The sequence below is a fragment of the Daucus carota genome, chromosome 7 (genome assembly GCF_001625215.2).
Source record: "Daucus carota subsp. sativus chromosome 7, DH1 v3.0, whole genome shotgun sequence".
NCBI classification, from domain to species: Eukaryota; Viridiplantae; Streptophyta; class Magnoliopsida; order Apiales; family Apiaceae; genus Daucus; species Daucus carota.
In genome coordinates, this window is record NC_030387.2 from 39,054,167 (window position 1) to 39,068,628 (window position 14,462).

Here is a 14,462-nt window from a genome sequence, read left to right on the forward strand (position 1 = left end):
ACAGAGATCGAAAGAAGTATATCACTTGCCGTAGCCATGTGATGCCGGCATTTGAGAAATGTCCAGTCACCAGCTCCATAGCGCCCATGGGCACCTCCACTACGCATGCTGCAAAACAATAATTAAGGACAAGGCACCATATGATAAATTTTTTTTATAATATTGAAGACAAGCAAATTGACTGACCTCCCTATAAGATATTCCCCCAGAGGTACAGTGCCGTTTACCCACTCAAGAACACCGGCACTGGGTGTGAAAGGAACCACCTGTCTCCAAGAAAGTATCACAACAAATTTATGCCAGCTTAGTCTTACTGTATATTATACTAAAAAGAAATAATAAGCAAACGAAGCTTTCAGTAAGGAACATGAAATCTTGTTTGTGAAGTTGAATAAAGTACATGGGACACTAAAAAAACATATGAAAATATAAGCGAAAAATCATGTGAAAGACTCATCAAACATAGGACACTAAAAAAACACATGAAAATATAATCGAAAATCATGTGAAAGACTCGTCATAATTTATCACAGGCTTTCCAGCTATCCAATAATTGTCAAACTGAAGGCAGATACATGCCGGAGAACCAAAAAAAAGTAAAAATACTATTTCTAATGCAAAAGATGTATCAATACAAAAAAAAAATAAAAAAAATAAAAAAAAATTGAAAATTGAAAAGGCCACCGATAGGCTCACTAGAGACTATGTTTCCGATCAGAAGTTCTCGGTTTCCACCGCTAGTGATATCGGCGTGGTTTGTACAATCAATTCTCTTATTATTTTAATTTTTTCGATTTTCAAATGAGCCTACTCTGTTTGGTTTTATTATATCACTGATTAACTAATCTATGTTATGCCGGTGGTCGGAGAATTTGTCATCGGAGTGAGGACATTGCGGAGATGGATCAAACAGGAAAAAACAAGGAGTATTGTGTTGTGTTGCAGGAGCGAAACTAGAGGGCTTGCTTGTGTTTGTGGATGGATATACTTCGGATGGTCATTGTCCTCTTTGCGGTGGTGTGCGGGAGAGATAGCTTAGCGGTGATGGCTGAGGGTTGCGGCGACGGCATTCTGATCAGTACGGGATCCGAGTTCAGAAAGGAAAGCGTTAATTAATGACGTTAATTGTGCCTTGAGGGCGTAAATTGTGCCTTATTGGGCGTAAATTGTGCCTCTAATTGAGGATGTTAATTGTGCCTTATTTGAGGGCGTTATTTGTGTCTTAATTAAGGGCGTTAATATTTTATTAATTGTGCCTTAATTAAGAGTTTAATTGTCTCAATTATGATTTATCATAATTGTGTGAATTTTTTTATCACCACATGCATATACACATGATTTTGTTAATAATTATTTATTGGATATATTTTTTATTTTTTATTTTTATAATATATATAATCTGTTATATATATCGACTTATATTCTTCTTGTTTCCTCTGTTTTATTTTCAGGACTCTTGGAAGAAGACGGATTTTCTTTTCGGACATTAAAGTCTTATTGTCTAAATTTCCCCGGTCATCATGCATGTCCGACGGTTAGATAATAAGCTTTCTTGAATGAAAGAATTATCACGGTGAATTGCCAGTTTATATCTGTGAGATTTATTCTCAATTTCAAAAAAAAAAAAAAAATACAAAAAAAATTGAAGAAAAGTAACACACATGCAGTGGCCGACCACATCTATTAAAACTTAAAAATAAAATTATGAGGTACCACTATAAAAATACTGTATACCTTAAATTTCAGGAAGAGAAGTATACCTTGTATGTACGTATTCTTAGTCTCCGTTTCCAGGTATCCCTATGATTTTGTAAAAAGGTGTTCACTAATCCAAAAAATTGTTCCATTACCTGCATAACAGTAGCAAAACATATAGTACTGCAAGAGAACATTTGGCTGGAAGAAAAAATTGTGCACATGACAACTTCGAAACGAGCAGCCCATGACAAGAGGCTGTCCCCATAAATATAATTTTATATAGATACAACATAAATTTTGCAATGGCGCATATCTTAAGTATAGGCTGTTTATTAGGTCTAAAAATGGCTTTATATAAGTAATTCCTAAATATTTCTTGAAAGTAAGGCATGATATTGAAGAAATTAAGGATAATTCTTCTTCTTTAGTTCTGAAATGATAACAGTTACACTTTAAAATTAGCACTACTTTCCAGCATATATTTTCTCACCAGTCAGCATCTCTAAACTTCTGATAATACTTGCATCACTAAAAAGCAATAGGGCGGTATCTGTCACTTAAATTCAGATTCTGGTATTAATCATACATCTTAATCTTACTTTTCCACTAGAATTTGCCCAAAGAGGAATATATAAATCTACTAATGCTATTTACAAGCCCTTACACAGCATGGAAAGTCTGAAGTAATGCATTATTTAAGAGACATACAGCATCTTGTCTCAAATCATCATTTCCAGATTTCGCAAGCTGACGGTATTTGTTACCATCAGAACCAAGGCATTCAACAACCTTCGGAGCATTAATACCATTCATGACCCTGAGTATATTAATACGAGTAAGAGTCAGCAGAAGAGACATATCAAAATGATATGGTAAAAGCCAAAACTGCACTCGTTAGCATCTTAAACACATACGTGACTGAATCTGCTAAACCTTTGAAGTGTGCAAAAGAGCCTTCAGGATATTGACAACTATGATCAATGGGAAAAGTAGAAGTCACTACAGGTACCTGAAGAAAAAACACAACCGATATCATGACTTCAATGATGGGGCCGACATAATAAAAGATAAGAAACTCAATTTCTTTAATATTATAAAAGGAGCAAAGAGATTGGCAAATTTCGATCACTTTCCCAAAGCAAGGCAAGGCAAGCAGGAGTCGTCTTATATGAATAAAAAATTGTATGAATGCTTACAAGCTCAAGTTGCCGAATACTGCGAATATCTCTTGGTAGAGTAACCTTTTTATTGGTATCCTGTTGACAACATAATGGTCTAATTATAGGTGATCATACATTATCCTTACATTAATTGTTAGTTTTCTCTGAAAGAGAGTAAGCTGTATCTGAACTAAGAGTTTGATAATTATGAACATAATTCATAAACAATATGGCTAACCTCTTTCTTTGTCTCCAGTTCCGCAAGTTTGATGTACATGTCTACCATTTGTTTCATCTACAATAGATTAAGTGTCAGTTAAGTCATAGATACTAAAAACTGCGAAAAGAATCAAACTCTGACAACTGAGTACAACAATCAACAATCAAAATTAAATTTACCTGTCTTATAACAGCTCCATGGTATGAAGATAACTCATTTAAAAGGTTTTCTGCAGCATACTTCTTATCCATATCCACCACAAAAGAGTTACGACTGCGCTGCTTATCCTTGATTCTATCACCATTTGCCAGAGCTAAGAGCTACAGAGAACAGAATTAGCTTCCACCAAATAAACAATATAAACATAATCGTATGACTTGGAGTGTAGCATACCTGGAATACCGTATGGTACGGATGGTCGATAGCCATTTTCTTCAGAAGAGAAACCAAAGCAAACTGCAAAACACACTCCATTAATTTCGGCCAACAAAAAAGAATCTTGGTTCTTGCAACTGAAAATTGAACAATTAAATTTACCAAAAAAATAAGAATGAAGCATAATGCTTTGCTTTTGGCCAAACAGTTCTCTTTAGATGTAGACATACCTGGAAACTCTGAGCTCCTTGTCCATCTTTTGGGCCACCCATTCTCGAGGCAATTTGGTAAACTAGAGGTATAAACTTGTAAGACTGAACCTGTTAGTTGGATTTGAGTAAGGTGTTAAACTTACATATAAAAATAAAATTCCACTAAAAAACAGTTCTCTGTCTCTTCAACATGCAGATTCGTACCAAAGTAAATCCAAACATACAATAACTTTATAATACTTTCATGCTTCCTTACTTCATTAATAGTACTAAGCATTTCTCTGACAACATTTGGTTTGGTTGAGAGACTAAACCACAATGAAATAAGCCGAAATACCTGGAAAAAAAGCAGGAAGTTCAGAAAATTAACTTCCTTCAAAATAAGAGCATATGTGCAGTCAAACTAGATTAACTAATTACACTACTAAAGTTATTTTCATATGAAGCAAATTTCAATCCTATATTGCCATACTGTTTCAACAATTCTACATACATGACCACGATTACACTTTTAATATGGTAGTTGGTAATCTTAATTTTCAACAGCTCCACTTCAAGGCCATTGGCTGGCATATACTATCACTACAACAAACTTACATATAAAATAAACTTGTTGATTTTTTATGCATACCACTCTTATATCATATTTATCCCCGATGACCAAACAGCGTTTATATCCTTCCAATGCAATGCTCAAGAAATTGTCTTTGTCTTGCTGCGAAAAGTTCAGGCAAACAAGATAAGATGAACGCATTAGGTAGTATGACACAAAGCTAGTCAGCTTGAGCTTAAATGGAAAATACTCCAAAAAATGGATAATGGTACCATGCTAATGATTAGAGAGTTTAGACCTTTCCAACTCTTTCCCTGATCTATGTAAATAAAAAATGGGTGCAGAACTATGCCAACATATTTTCAAGATGAGATATAAAATTTCTAAGTATAAGGAATTGATAGAGTAAATATCACACTACATCCTGTACATAAAATAACTATTCATGCGGGGAAAGGTATAATCGACAAGTCTTTACTAACGATGGCAAAATAATCCGATCTGACGGATACCCGACCCGAAACCCGAAATTTTGGATTTACCGAACCTGATTTTTTGGATTTGGATATGGATTTAATTTTTAAACAAACCCAAACCCGAAATCCGAGAATATTTACAATTATAAATATTACAAGCACTCGAAATCGAACATGCCACGCGACATGAAGCACTAGGGGGAGATGAATTTTAGTATTCCAACTTCAACCATTATATCACAATATGAGTTTGGTTTATATATGTATAACTAATATTTTATTAATCAACCCAATTAACAATATCTATCACCAGAAAATGTTTTGTTCACCATATCGCCCGTTTGAATTATACTATAATTTTATTTTATTAAATATATTATTAGTCTAGCTTTAAGAAAAATATATGTTCTAAAATTATACAATAATATGTAAATTGTATAATGCCTGGCATATAAAATTATATTTAAGTATATTATATATAATTTAATATAATGTGTAATAAATAAAGTTATATATAAAATTCTAAAGTTATATATATATATATATATATATATATATAAAATTCTAAAGTTATATATATATATATATATTATATTATATTATACGTATGTAGGGAGAGGATCAAATAAAAACTTTTTTAAGTTACAAATTTTTTTTTTGAATTTTTTTTATTCTCCTAATTTGTTAATCCTTAGTTATAGAAAGTATCTATGTTGAAAATTATTGAAACACATCATAATTTAAAAAATAACGCACAGATAAATCGTGCATTCAACACATTTGTAACTGGGGTTCAACATTGGGTGTAGAACATTAATTATCATTGTGTTGAATATATTTATAGAGATGCTCAAACTATACCTCTGGGGTTTTGGTAGGGTCTAGAAAGATAAATATTGGTTATATAATACGTTTAACTTAGTTCTTACATTGAAAAATTAGTTTATGTACTTCTCCAACACAATTTTAATGGATGTTCAACAAAATATCTTAAAAAAAAGTTTAACTCAAGTTATATATGTGTTGAACAAAAAAAGTTTGTAAGTTTGTACCAGAATCCTCCCCCATGTATGTATGTATAAATATTATATAGTATATTCAGGGTTTTTTTCGAGTTCCGGGTTTGGATTGAGTTTTAGATTTCGGATCGGGTTTTGGGTCGATATACTCAATATCCAAATCCAAATCCAATCTAAACAAATTCGGGTTTCGGGTATACCCGAATTCAATCCGAAATCCATTTGGATCGGGTTCGGGTATTAATTTTCGGGTTTCAGGTATGGATAAAAATTTCGGGTTTAAATATGGATTTTGCCGTACCCAATCCGACCCGATTGCCATCCCTCTTTACATGACTCAGTGTACTTATTCAGCAAAATATTTCTAATGCTCTATTGCAAAAAACACAACACAATAATGGTTACTTAACCTGTTTCATTACAAAAATGCGCCAATTAAGAATGTTCGTTACTTGCCTGCAACTTCTCGGCTTCCTCCTTGTCCATGGAAAGTTGCTTTTGCAATTCTTGTATCTTTATTGAATAGTCTGTTTTGTCCCCCTGGAATGTTAATTATGAAAATATCATTTCATATAGGTAAGCCACTAGTAGTTTTCCTAGCAGTAGGAGGCAACATCAACAAAGATCAAGGACATTTTACTTTAGATGAACTCTTCAACCGCCTTATTAGGGCCTCCAGCTCTCTTGTCTGCAATTCAAATATACAGTTACTAAGATAACATACTAGCTCCTAAAAAGTTTAAATACACTTAAAATAATAAAATGTAAACTCTCATAGATCATAATGATGGTATTCATAGAATTACAAGACCTTGTGTTTCCTCAACCGCAATGCTGCTTGCCATTCATTAGAATTTAGTATTTCCTCGCAATTACGAAAAAGAGCATCTGTGTAATGAGCAAGATGGAAATGTGTTTGACTTTTTCGTCCCATGGACTTTTTGTCAGTAGTCATGTGATCCTCCGCAAGAGTTACTGCATGCTTCAGGTACTTTTCCAATATAGTCCTAGAGCTGCGTAATAGTCTCACGTAAGTGACAGAATCTGAGATACAGATACACAACTATAAAGTCTCTTTTCATCATTTTAAGCTATAACTAACTTGCTAGATCGTGTTTCAGCAAGCCACTTTCCAACTAAGCGATATACATCTGAAGCCCCAGCATTCGATGGGTAGTTTTGTGATATATACTTTGCGAGGTTGATTGCCATTTCATGCTGACCTTGTGCTCGCAAAAGCTTCGCTTCCTCAATCTGAAATAATAAGGATAAAAGCTTATTACACTGTAATTTCCTTTGCTTCCCTCTGTGTCGAGACCAGATTGTCAACTTCAAAGAAGCATTAATATTGGCAAGTACATACAAACCTACAAGTGAAAACTGTGAGCTGCTGCCAAGGCAAATTTACATAAACTATTGAATAACTAACCATTGCTGATATATATTAAGATATCATAACCAAAATAACCATATATCGTATCGAAGAATGTAAATAAACTAAGGAAGATTAAAATGGAGCAGATAAGTTAGTATTAGCCGAGCAAAACACCAATTGATAAAGATAACTAAGTCAGCTAAAGGGATGTGCTTTGAAAAGTACATAAAACAATTCATTAAGGAACATCTCGCTGCACATCCCAATAATACAGGGCTGGCGAGACAAATTAAATTCACACTGGAGCACATAAAGATCGAAAGTAATATACTTAGTAGATGGTCCAATGGGGAGAAGGGCAGGAAACAATAACACATGGATATAAATATAACTCAGAATGCATCGTAGAAAAATGTTATTTGCAAAAGGATAAGCCACTACCCTGCCAATCAAGTATAAATTATTCTGAGTAATTCCATTGCCAGCACAGAGGGACTTGAACTCATGCAAAGCTGCAGCAGCCTGAGATAACCTTGCACCCTTTGAAAACATAACTAATACATTATACAACAAACAATAAGAAAATGACATAATAGGCAACTGAAGATATAATACCTTACGAAGAGTTGACGCAGATTCAAGAAGATGCTGCACACTGCAGTCAGTACAGCTCAAAACTTGAAGCAACACTCTTCTAAATGCAATGTATGGTTCCAATAAATTCATATGATATTGGGAGCCTTGTAATATGCAGCTCCATTCAACATTAAGCCATGATAACTACAACGGCAATTTTAAAACAATAATCATTGTACAAATAATATAATAAAAAAGCAAACACATAAATTTGTTTTTACGAACACATGACAAAACATACTCAAATCGTAACATTGTGATTAATTAAAATTTAAAGAGCCACGAGGGCAAGATATCCACATCATAATATAGAGGAATGCAAAAAGCTCAAGAATAAAAAGAGATCTGTTTTTTCAGATCGGTCCATATGTAGATTACAATGATGGTGCAGTCACTATTAAGCTTTTACCTACTCCTCTTCCATCTATTAGTATCTGCAATCTACTAAATTCGAAAAGCGACCCTAACTATAATTTGGCAGACTATCACCCGAACTTCCTATCCTGTACCAGAGGGACCATTATCTAGGGTGCTCTCATATTATAATGCGCTGCCTTCAGTAACAGAACACCCAGCAGTTCATTTCAATAACAGAACACCCGGCGGTCCAAAGTAAAAAAACAAAATTTATTCATAGAGGTTCTGTTCAACATAGCTATACTTAAAGGAAGGACTGTTAAAAAGATTGTTAGTATTAGTACCTGGTCCGTTGTGGGAATCACAGGTTCCAATGACAACTTCTGTTTCTCTGTACTATACTCCATCTCGTCAGATAAAGATGATCTCCAGCGTAAACCCCACGCCATTCCAAGATGATGAAATATCTATAGAACAGTTGATTATGATCATATAATAACATAACATACTTGTAAAAGAACAATACCTAGCTGGAAAAATAACCAACACTATAAAGAAAGTATTGTATTCAATACTGGGAATTTAAGGTTCCTCATTCTTTTGGTTCTCTTAAAGTTGCCTGTATTCCGTCAGCACATGAAGAAACATAGCTCCAAATAATCAACTAATATTACCTATCATTCTGAACACTTCCCTCAAACTTCAAATCAATAAAACATTCCAATTTTCCACTTCTATGCAAAATATCAACTGCAACTAATATGAACTTTCCACTTAAGCATGACACAATATTCCATCTTTAGCAACCAAAATGAGTCTCTTGAAATCCCATGTCAAAAAAATATATATAAACAAGCGCAAGACTTGATACTCTGCAATCATATTTATTTTAAGTTAAATAGTTCATCACGACACTCAAATATATTGGTTATCCGCCTATGTCCACCAGCATTAACTGGCCTCACTATAAGATGCCAGGTTTATATAAACTATAACAGCTTCAAGACATGAGTCATAATAAGTACCTGCAATTTAACGACTGCTGCATAGATGTACTCTGTGCTCTCTTCACTAGCATGGTAGATAGAGAAAAGAAGCTCCTATTGTACATAGTCAATTATTCGAGTCACTAACCAGACATGCAAGAAAATCTGTTATCTAGATTACACAATTAGATGAGACAGTAGTTACCTGTTTTGAATCTTTTAGTTTCAAGTGAAAATCTTTAACATCCCCCTCCTGTAATGCCCGGAAACAACTAATTTTTAAGCAAAGAAAATTATATATGTTAGTAGAGCACCAAATGGTCCGAAACATCATAAACACAAAAGCTAACACCAAGACAACAGGTGAATACATGCAACTTGTAAGTATTGTAGTGCACTTAAGTTAATATCCAAAATCCGGATAATGTAAATTTGGTTCCTTTCAAATATAACACCATAAGTCCATATCAGATATCTTAGGTATTACAACAAAGTTCAACAGTTACAATTAATTCAACTCTGGGACTATAGGCTGTTGTAAATCTAGTGCCACGTTAAATAAACAAGTTTTTTTTGGGCATCACAATTAAAAGTTGCAACTGAATCAATTTTGGCATTACAATCAACAGTTGCAATTGAATCAACAGAGCACATTCTTATTAAAGATCGAAGGTCAGTTAATAAAGTTAGCAAAGTCTACCAAGCAGCTGGTGGGAAAATGTGTTTGCTGTTTCCCCCTTGTTGGACAAGGTATCAGATGCACTGAGATGAGCGGACCATTATTATATATAAATCACATATACAATAAAAAAAATCCAAGCAAAGTCGTTAACTGCATGATACACATAAAAAATATGTTTCCTAAAATTGCAATAACAAATTAATTTATGTAGAAAAGCAAACCTTGATTAGCTCCTAAACACTTCTACATAGACATATTATGGAATAATTTAACGATGCGCCATTTGGTAAAGCATTTGTAGCTATTACGAAAGATGGTAGGCAAGGGGCTGCAGTGGTAATGTCAACTACAACTTTTGCATCCTAACGCACTCCAAAATACTACATAAACACAAGTTCGATAATGTATGATAACATTCCAAATATTTAGTTGTCAATTAGCTTGAACCTTGAAATTGCAATACTAATTTCTAGGAACAACGATGTCCAAGTCTTGATTTGCCTTAGGATTGTTCAAGAACCAGTTCTTTTACTCCGCTTTAAGATAAAAAAAAAATACAAGTCTAACTTGACAACCCAGATACTGGAATTCTACATCTACAAAATTTAAGTTAGAAGATCATTACCTGTGTAAGTTCTCATTGAAATGATCACTTCTAGTTTGTGGACTTGAATTACAATACAATGCTGCATCATAAAGCAAGGAAAAATCCCAGTTTCCAGCACGCCAAGCAGCTTCATACTGCAATTAAAAAACAAGAAAGTTTAAAAGGATGCATTAAATAAAGATTATTACTGGGCGTAACACATAATAATTTTGAACCCGAGATTCTAATATCAAGCAAGGTATCGGTCTCGGGGTAAACCTGAAGCTCAGTGAACTCAAAATCATGCTGAAAACGTCCCTTCCGAGATGTTAATCCTTGGGAATACAAGTCCAACACATGAGTGCAGCCAAGTTGCTGTAAGGATCTGATCAGTCCTTTGTAAGGTTTTCGTATCTTCGTCTCATCTTCAGTCAAAGGGAAGGAACAATTGTCTCTTTGATGAGAAGTTTCAGGTAATGATTTTGTGGAGGGTACACTCGGTTCAGACCTAACTTGCAAATCATAATACTCAAGAGCTTTGCTCCAATTTCCTTCATGCTCGAAAGTTATAATTTGCGATGACAACTGTAATATAATACTAGAACAATCAATGAAACTTTACAAACTAACTTCAATGAATGTTTGCTTAAATTATGTTAATATTCTGAAATTATTTCACTTAATAATATATTCATATAATTATCTTCTCTTTGGAACAAAAATTTATAGATGTGCATCAATGCAAAGAAAGCAAATCCAAATCAGGTAACTGAAGCTGATGAAAGCTTTGTACTTGTTACTGAATAAACCAACATTCAAGAACTTGAAAAATGATTACCTTGAAGCAGCCCATGTAATAATTAGTTTGACCCATAATTAATCAAAACAGATACATAAGTAAATTAGGGAGAAGTGAAGAGACAAGAGTGAAACTAATATAATAATGATAACAAACCTTACATGACTGGACAATTCCATACAAACTGTCTGGCTCATTAATCTGAGTGACTGCAGTGACCAATATTTCAATATGGTGTGGCAGCTGATAAAAAAACAAAAAGAATTTTATTATTAAAATAAGTGAATCTAATATAGAGGATAACAATCTTAGGTATGTTGTATTAATTGCTAATCTACACATGGCAATAATACATGCTTGGATGATCACTATTACTAGACAGACTCGATCATTGATAGTTTAACATCAATGGAGCTTCCAGTATAAAACCAAGTGGGAAAAATGTAACAGAGCAGGCTACATAAACGATCTGTTTAGCAAAGGGCATATCAACATCCCCATTGAATCAAATGATGCTCCTTGAGACAAAATCCAAACAGTCTACATCATTACACATCATATATGTAGTCAATAACTTACTAATTCAAGATCAGAGAAATCTGGGCTCCCTAAAGTGAGGCACTTGAAATTTTCTTCACACCAATGCTCGACATACAATACAGCAGTAAAGTATGAGCCACAGCTCTGCAGAATACAAAAGTTCAATAGTTATACAAACCATTTTCATGCTTAATTGTATGCAGGAGAAAAAAATATACACAAGTAGTACTCACAATTGCTGACTTCGCAACTACAAGATAATCAATGGCAAGCCAGTAAACCTGAAACAAATACATTTGTCAGCTGCATTTGTAAACAACTATCAACTTTCCGATGAATAAAATATAACTTGACAGACTGTTTATGGTCATATATATCAAAAGCTAAAAGTGTTACAAGAAGAAGTCACTAATATGATCATAACCTACAACAGGCCCATTGCATTTTTGTACATATTTAAACGTCTTATAAAGCAACAAGTGATATATTTCCAGATTTACATAAAGCCAGCCGAAATTGTAAATATTTTTATGACAGAATCTAACTTTATTTAGATGTTCCAACCTAGATGCTGATGGATGACCATATGTTCCAAAACTTACAGGGGTCAGATTAAGTGGCTATTATGGATCTTATAAGCAGCAAGCTCCTCTTCCCGAGTAAACTTAAGGTCCGTGCACATCTTACCCTCCCCGAATATCTTTATTTTGGTTGATCAGTGTTTGTGCATGTAGAATGATCTTTATAAATTCTACAATTAAGTTGAATATAAACCCTGAATAAAATATCAGCAGATAGCCATCCATTCCCCAAAAAAGTTAATTCCAGATTGCATCAGTCCTGATACGTTAGTTACCTACGGATGAATTAATTTGAACTTCCCAACTATAAATTATTGATCACTTAGTGGGCAAAAATAGATGCCTTGTCCAGGGAAGGATGACTAAGCTTCCCTTGAACATGCCAAAACCTATAACAAACACATTGCATCAACATATTCAGTTTAATTTCTTCACTGAAAAAAAATTAAAATTAAAATTATACAGTACCAGGCAGCAAACACTGAATATTCTATATATGAAGTAACCAAATTATCATTTTCTTTGTTTCGCTAAGCTATAAAAACGACATGAACGTGTATAGCTAACATGAACCTGTGACATATGGAAGGCAAGAAGCAGAATGGATATGCTTACATTAAGCAGTGAATCTATAAAGTTTAAGGGCAGTTACGTCTTAATGTAAAACATGCAGTTCTGCATCCCAAAGTAATTTGAAGGTACAAAATCAAAATCTATAAAGCGAGGTACTGACCTTTTCCCACAATGATGATGATATTACCAAGTCAGTAGACGTTGCAGCCGAATCCTTCAGCTTTACTGATGAACGTGATCTTGAATTATAACTTGAAGGCTTATCAGTACCCTTGACAAGTTAAGGATCTCAATGAGTATTAGCTTTCGTGTGAGTAAATATAAACCAACCAAAAAAATAACAACAGCGGGCATTAAGAACTGAACTACAAACTTAATAAACATACAACACTTCAAATAGACATGAAATGCAAATCAGTTCACCTAAAGATAATTACCAAATAGAAAATTTCATAATAATTTTGTATAGGATCAAATTTTTCACTACCTAATAATAATTAACGAAATGACCAGTTACTACACTAACCTTCAAACTATCACGCTTAGATGGTACCAAAGATGAACCAGTTCTCTCCATGACATGACATAGGCGCACTTCGTTAAGTGCATTTAACATCACCTGAATCGATTTCACCATCACGTTGGATTCAACAAATATATTTTCCAGCACCTACACCAAGCAAACAAAGGGAAAGATTATTTCTGGGAAGGATTATTCTTAATTAATAGAAGAGGCCCAGATTAGATCAACTACTAAATTGATATATTACTTCTTATTTGGATGTACATTCAGCATTTATTTACACTTTTGGCAATAACCCCAAAGCATTCATGTGCCTAAAGCAATTTCAAGTCCTATATGAGTATTGAGTTTTTCGCATACAAAACAGCCTTAAATTTTATTACTAATCAAATTAATGTTAAGAAGATAGTAACTGATTCTTGGTCGTCATTTCCCTTTTTTACTTATTAGACAAACAAGTATTTGCAACATTGAAGCTGGAGGAAGATACGGCTAAAAATGAAACGAACAAGGATACTGCTTAATCACAAGACAAAAACCTTTGAAGAGATCAATTTACAAAGGTCAAAGTCCAAATTTTTCCTTCCAGCTAGATTGACCATAACATTTGGGAAGAGTATCTCTGCAACTTCAGCTTTCTGCAACACGAGATCCTGACATAATCTGCACATAAAATAATTACCATGTGGCATCAACTTTACTGAAAGAAGTTAAGAAGACGTCAAAACTTGTAATCAATTTAAAGCATTTTCCCCTAAAGAAGGTGAATACCTAAGAATAATGTCATCACAATAACCAATGAGTGCATGAACAAGTGAGCAGATCCATGACTCAAATGATTTTCCATGAGTTTTCCATATATCAGACTTCTTTACTGAAATTTCATCAGCTGCATCATAGACAAGTCAGAATGCATTCAAAGCATTGCCCAATGCCCATACATAATCATTAGACTGAATAATAAAATAACAACACTTGAAAAATTTCAGATCTTTGAAATTATCAACAGTTCTAAAGTACTGGGTACATTGCACCAGCACTCGTGGGATGAGTAACATTTGCTACACATATGAATAGCATTAGACTGAATAAATTAATGGTGTAATCATAA

General features: G+C 33.8%; 1 protein-coding gene across 2 annotated transcripts in view; it reads right to left on the minus strand.

Moving 5' to 3' along the window:
• The window catches only part of LOC108195966 (serine/threonine-protein kinase ATM), a 53,643-nt gene that overhangs the window by 10,563 nt on the left and 28,618 nt on the right, over positions 1-14,462 (minus strand). Inside the window, exons 43-72 of one of the 2 annotated variants that reach the window (XM_017363003.2) lie at positions 14,123-14,240; positions 13,891-14,014; positions 13,355-13,498; positions 12,989-13,099; positions 11,908-11,955; positions 11,714-11,818; positions 11,291-11,377; positions 10,615-10,920; positions 10,375-10,490; positions 9,273-9,339; positions 9,107-9,181; positions 8,426-8,548; positions 7,704-7,868; positions 7,530-7,628; positions 6,816-6,967; positions 6,525-6,726; positions 6,354-6,401; positions 6,170-6,253; positions 4,297-4,380; positions 3,922-4,002; positions 3,684-3,773; positions 3,472-3,534; positions 3,258-3,398; positions 3,097-3,153; positions 2,895-2,954; positions 2,613-2,707; positions 2,407-2,515; positions 1,761-1,850; positions 187-266; positions 30-108 (exon numbers count right to left, since the gene is read on the minus strand). In XM_017363003.2, coding sequence (XP_017218492.1) covers positions 30-108; positions 187-266; positions 1,761-1,850; positions 2,407-2,515; positions 2,613-2,707; positions 2,895-2,954; positions 3,097-3,153; positions 3,258-3,398; positions 3,472-3,534; positions 3,684-3,773; positions 3,922-4,002; positions 4,297-4,380; positions 6,170-6,253; positions 6,354-6,401; positions 6,525-6,726; positions 6,816-6,967; positions 7,530-7,628; positions 7,704-7,868; positions 8,426-8,548; positions 9,107-9,181; positions 9,273-9,339; positions 10,375-10,490; positions 10,615-10,920; positions 11,291-11,377; positions 11,714-11,818; positions 11,908-11,955; positions 12,989-13,099; positions 13,355-13,498; positions 13,891-14,014; positions 14,123-14,240 — 3,203 coding nt within the window. Of the gene's footprint in view, positions 1-29; positions 109-186; positions 267-1,760; positions 1,851-2,362; positions 2,516-2,612; positions 2,708-2,894; positions 2,955-3,096; positions 3,154-3,257; positions 3,399-3,471; positions 3,535-3,683; positions 3,774-3,921; positions 4,003-4,296; positions 4,381-6,169; positions 6,254-6,353; positions 6,402-6,524; positions 6,727-6,815; positions 6,968-7,529; positions 7,629-7,703; positions 7,869-8,425; positions 8,549-9,106; positions 9,182-9,272; positions 9,340-10,374; positions 10,491-10,614; positions 10,921-11,290; positions 11,378-11,713; positions 11,819-11,907; positions 11,956-12,988; positions 13,100-13,354; positions 13,499-13,890; positions 14,015-14,122; positions 14,241-14,462 lie in introns of those variants that run through there. The other variant, XR_010285848.1, reaches the window with a different exon arrangement.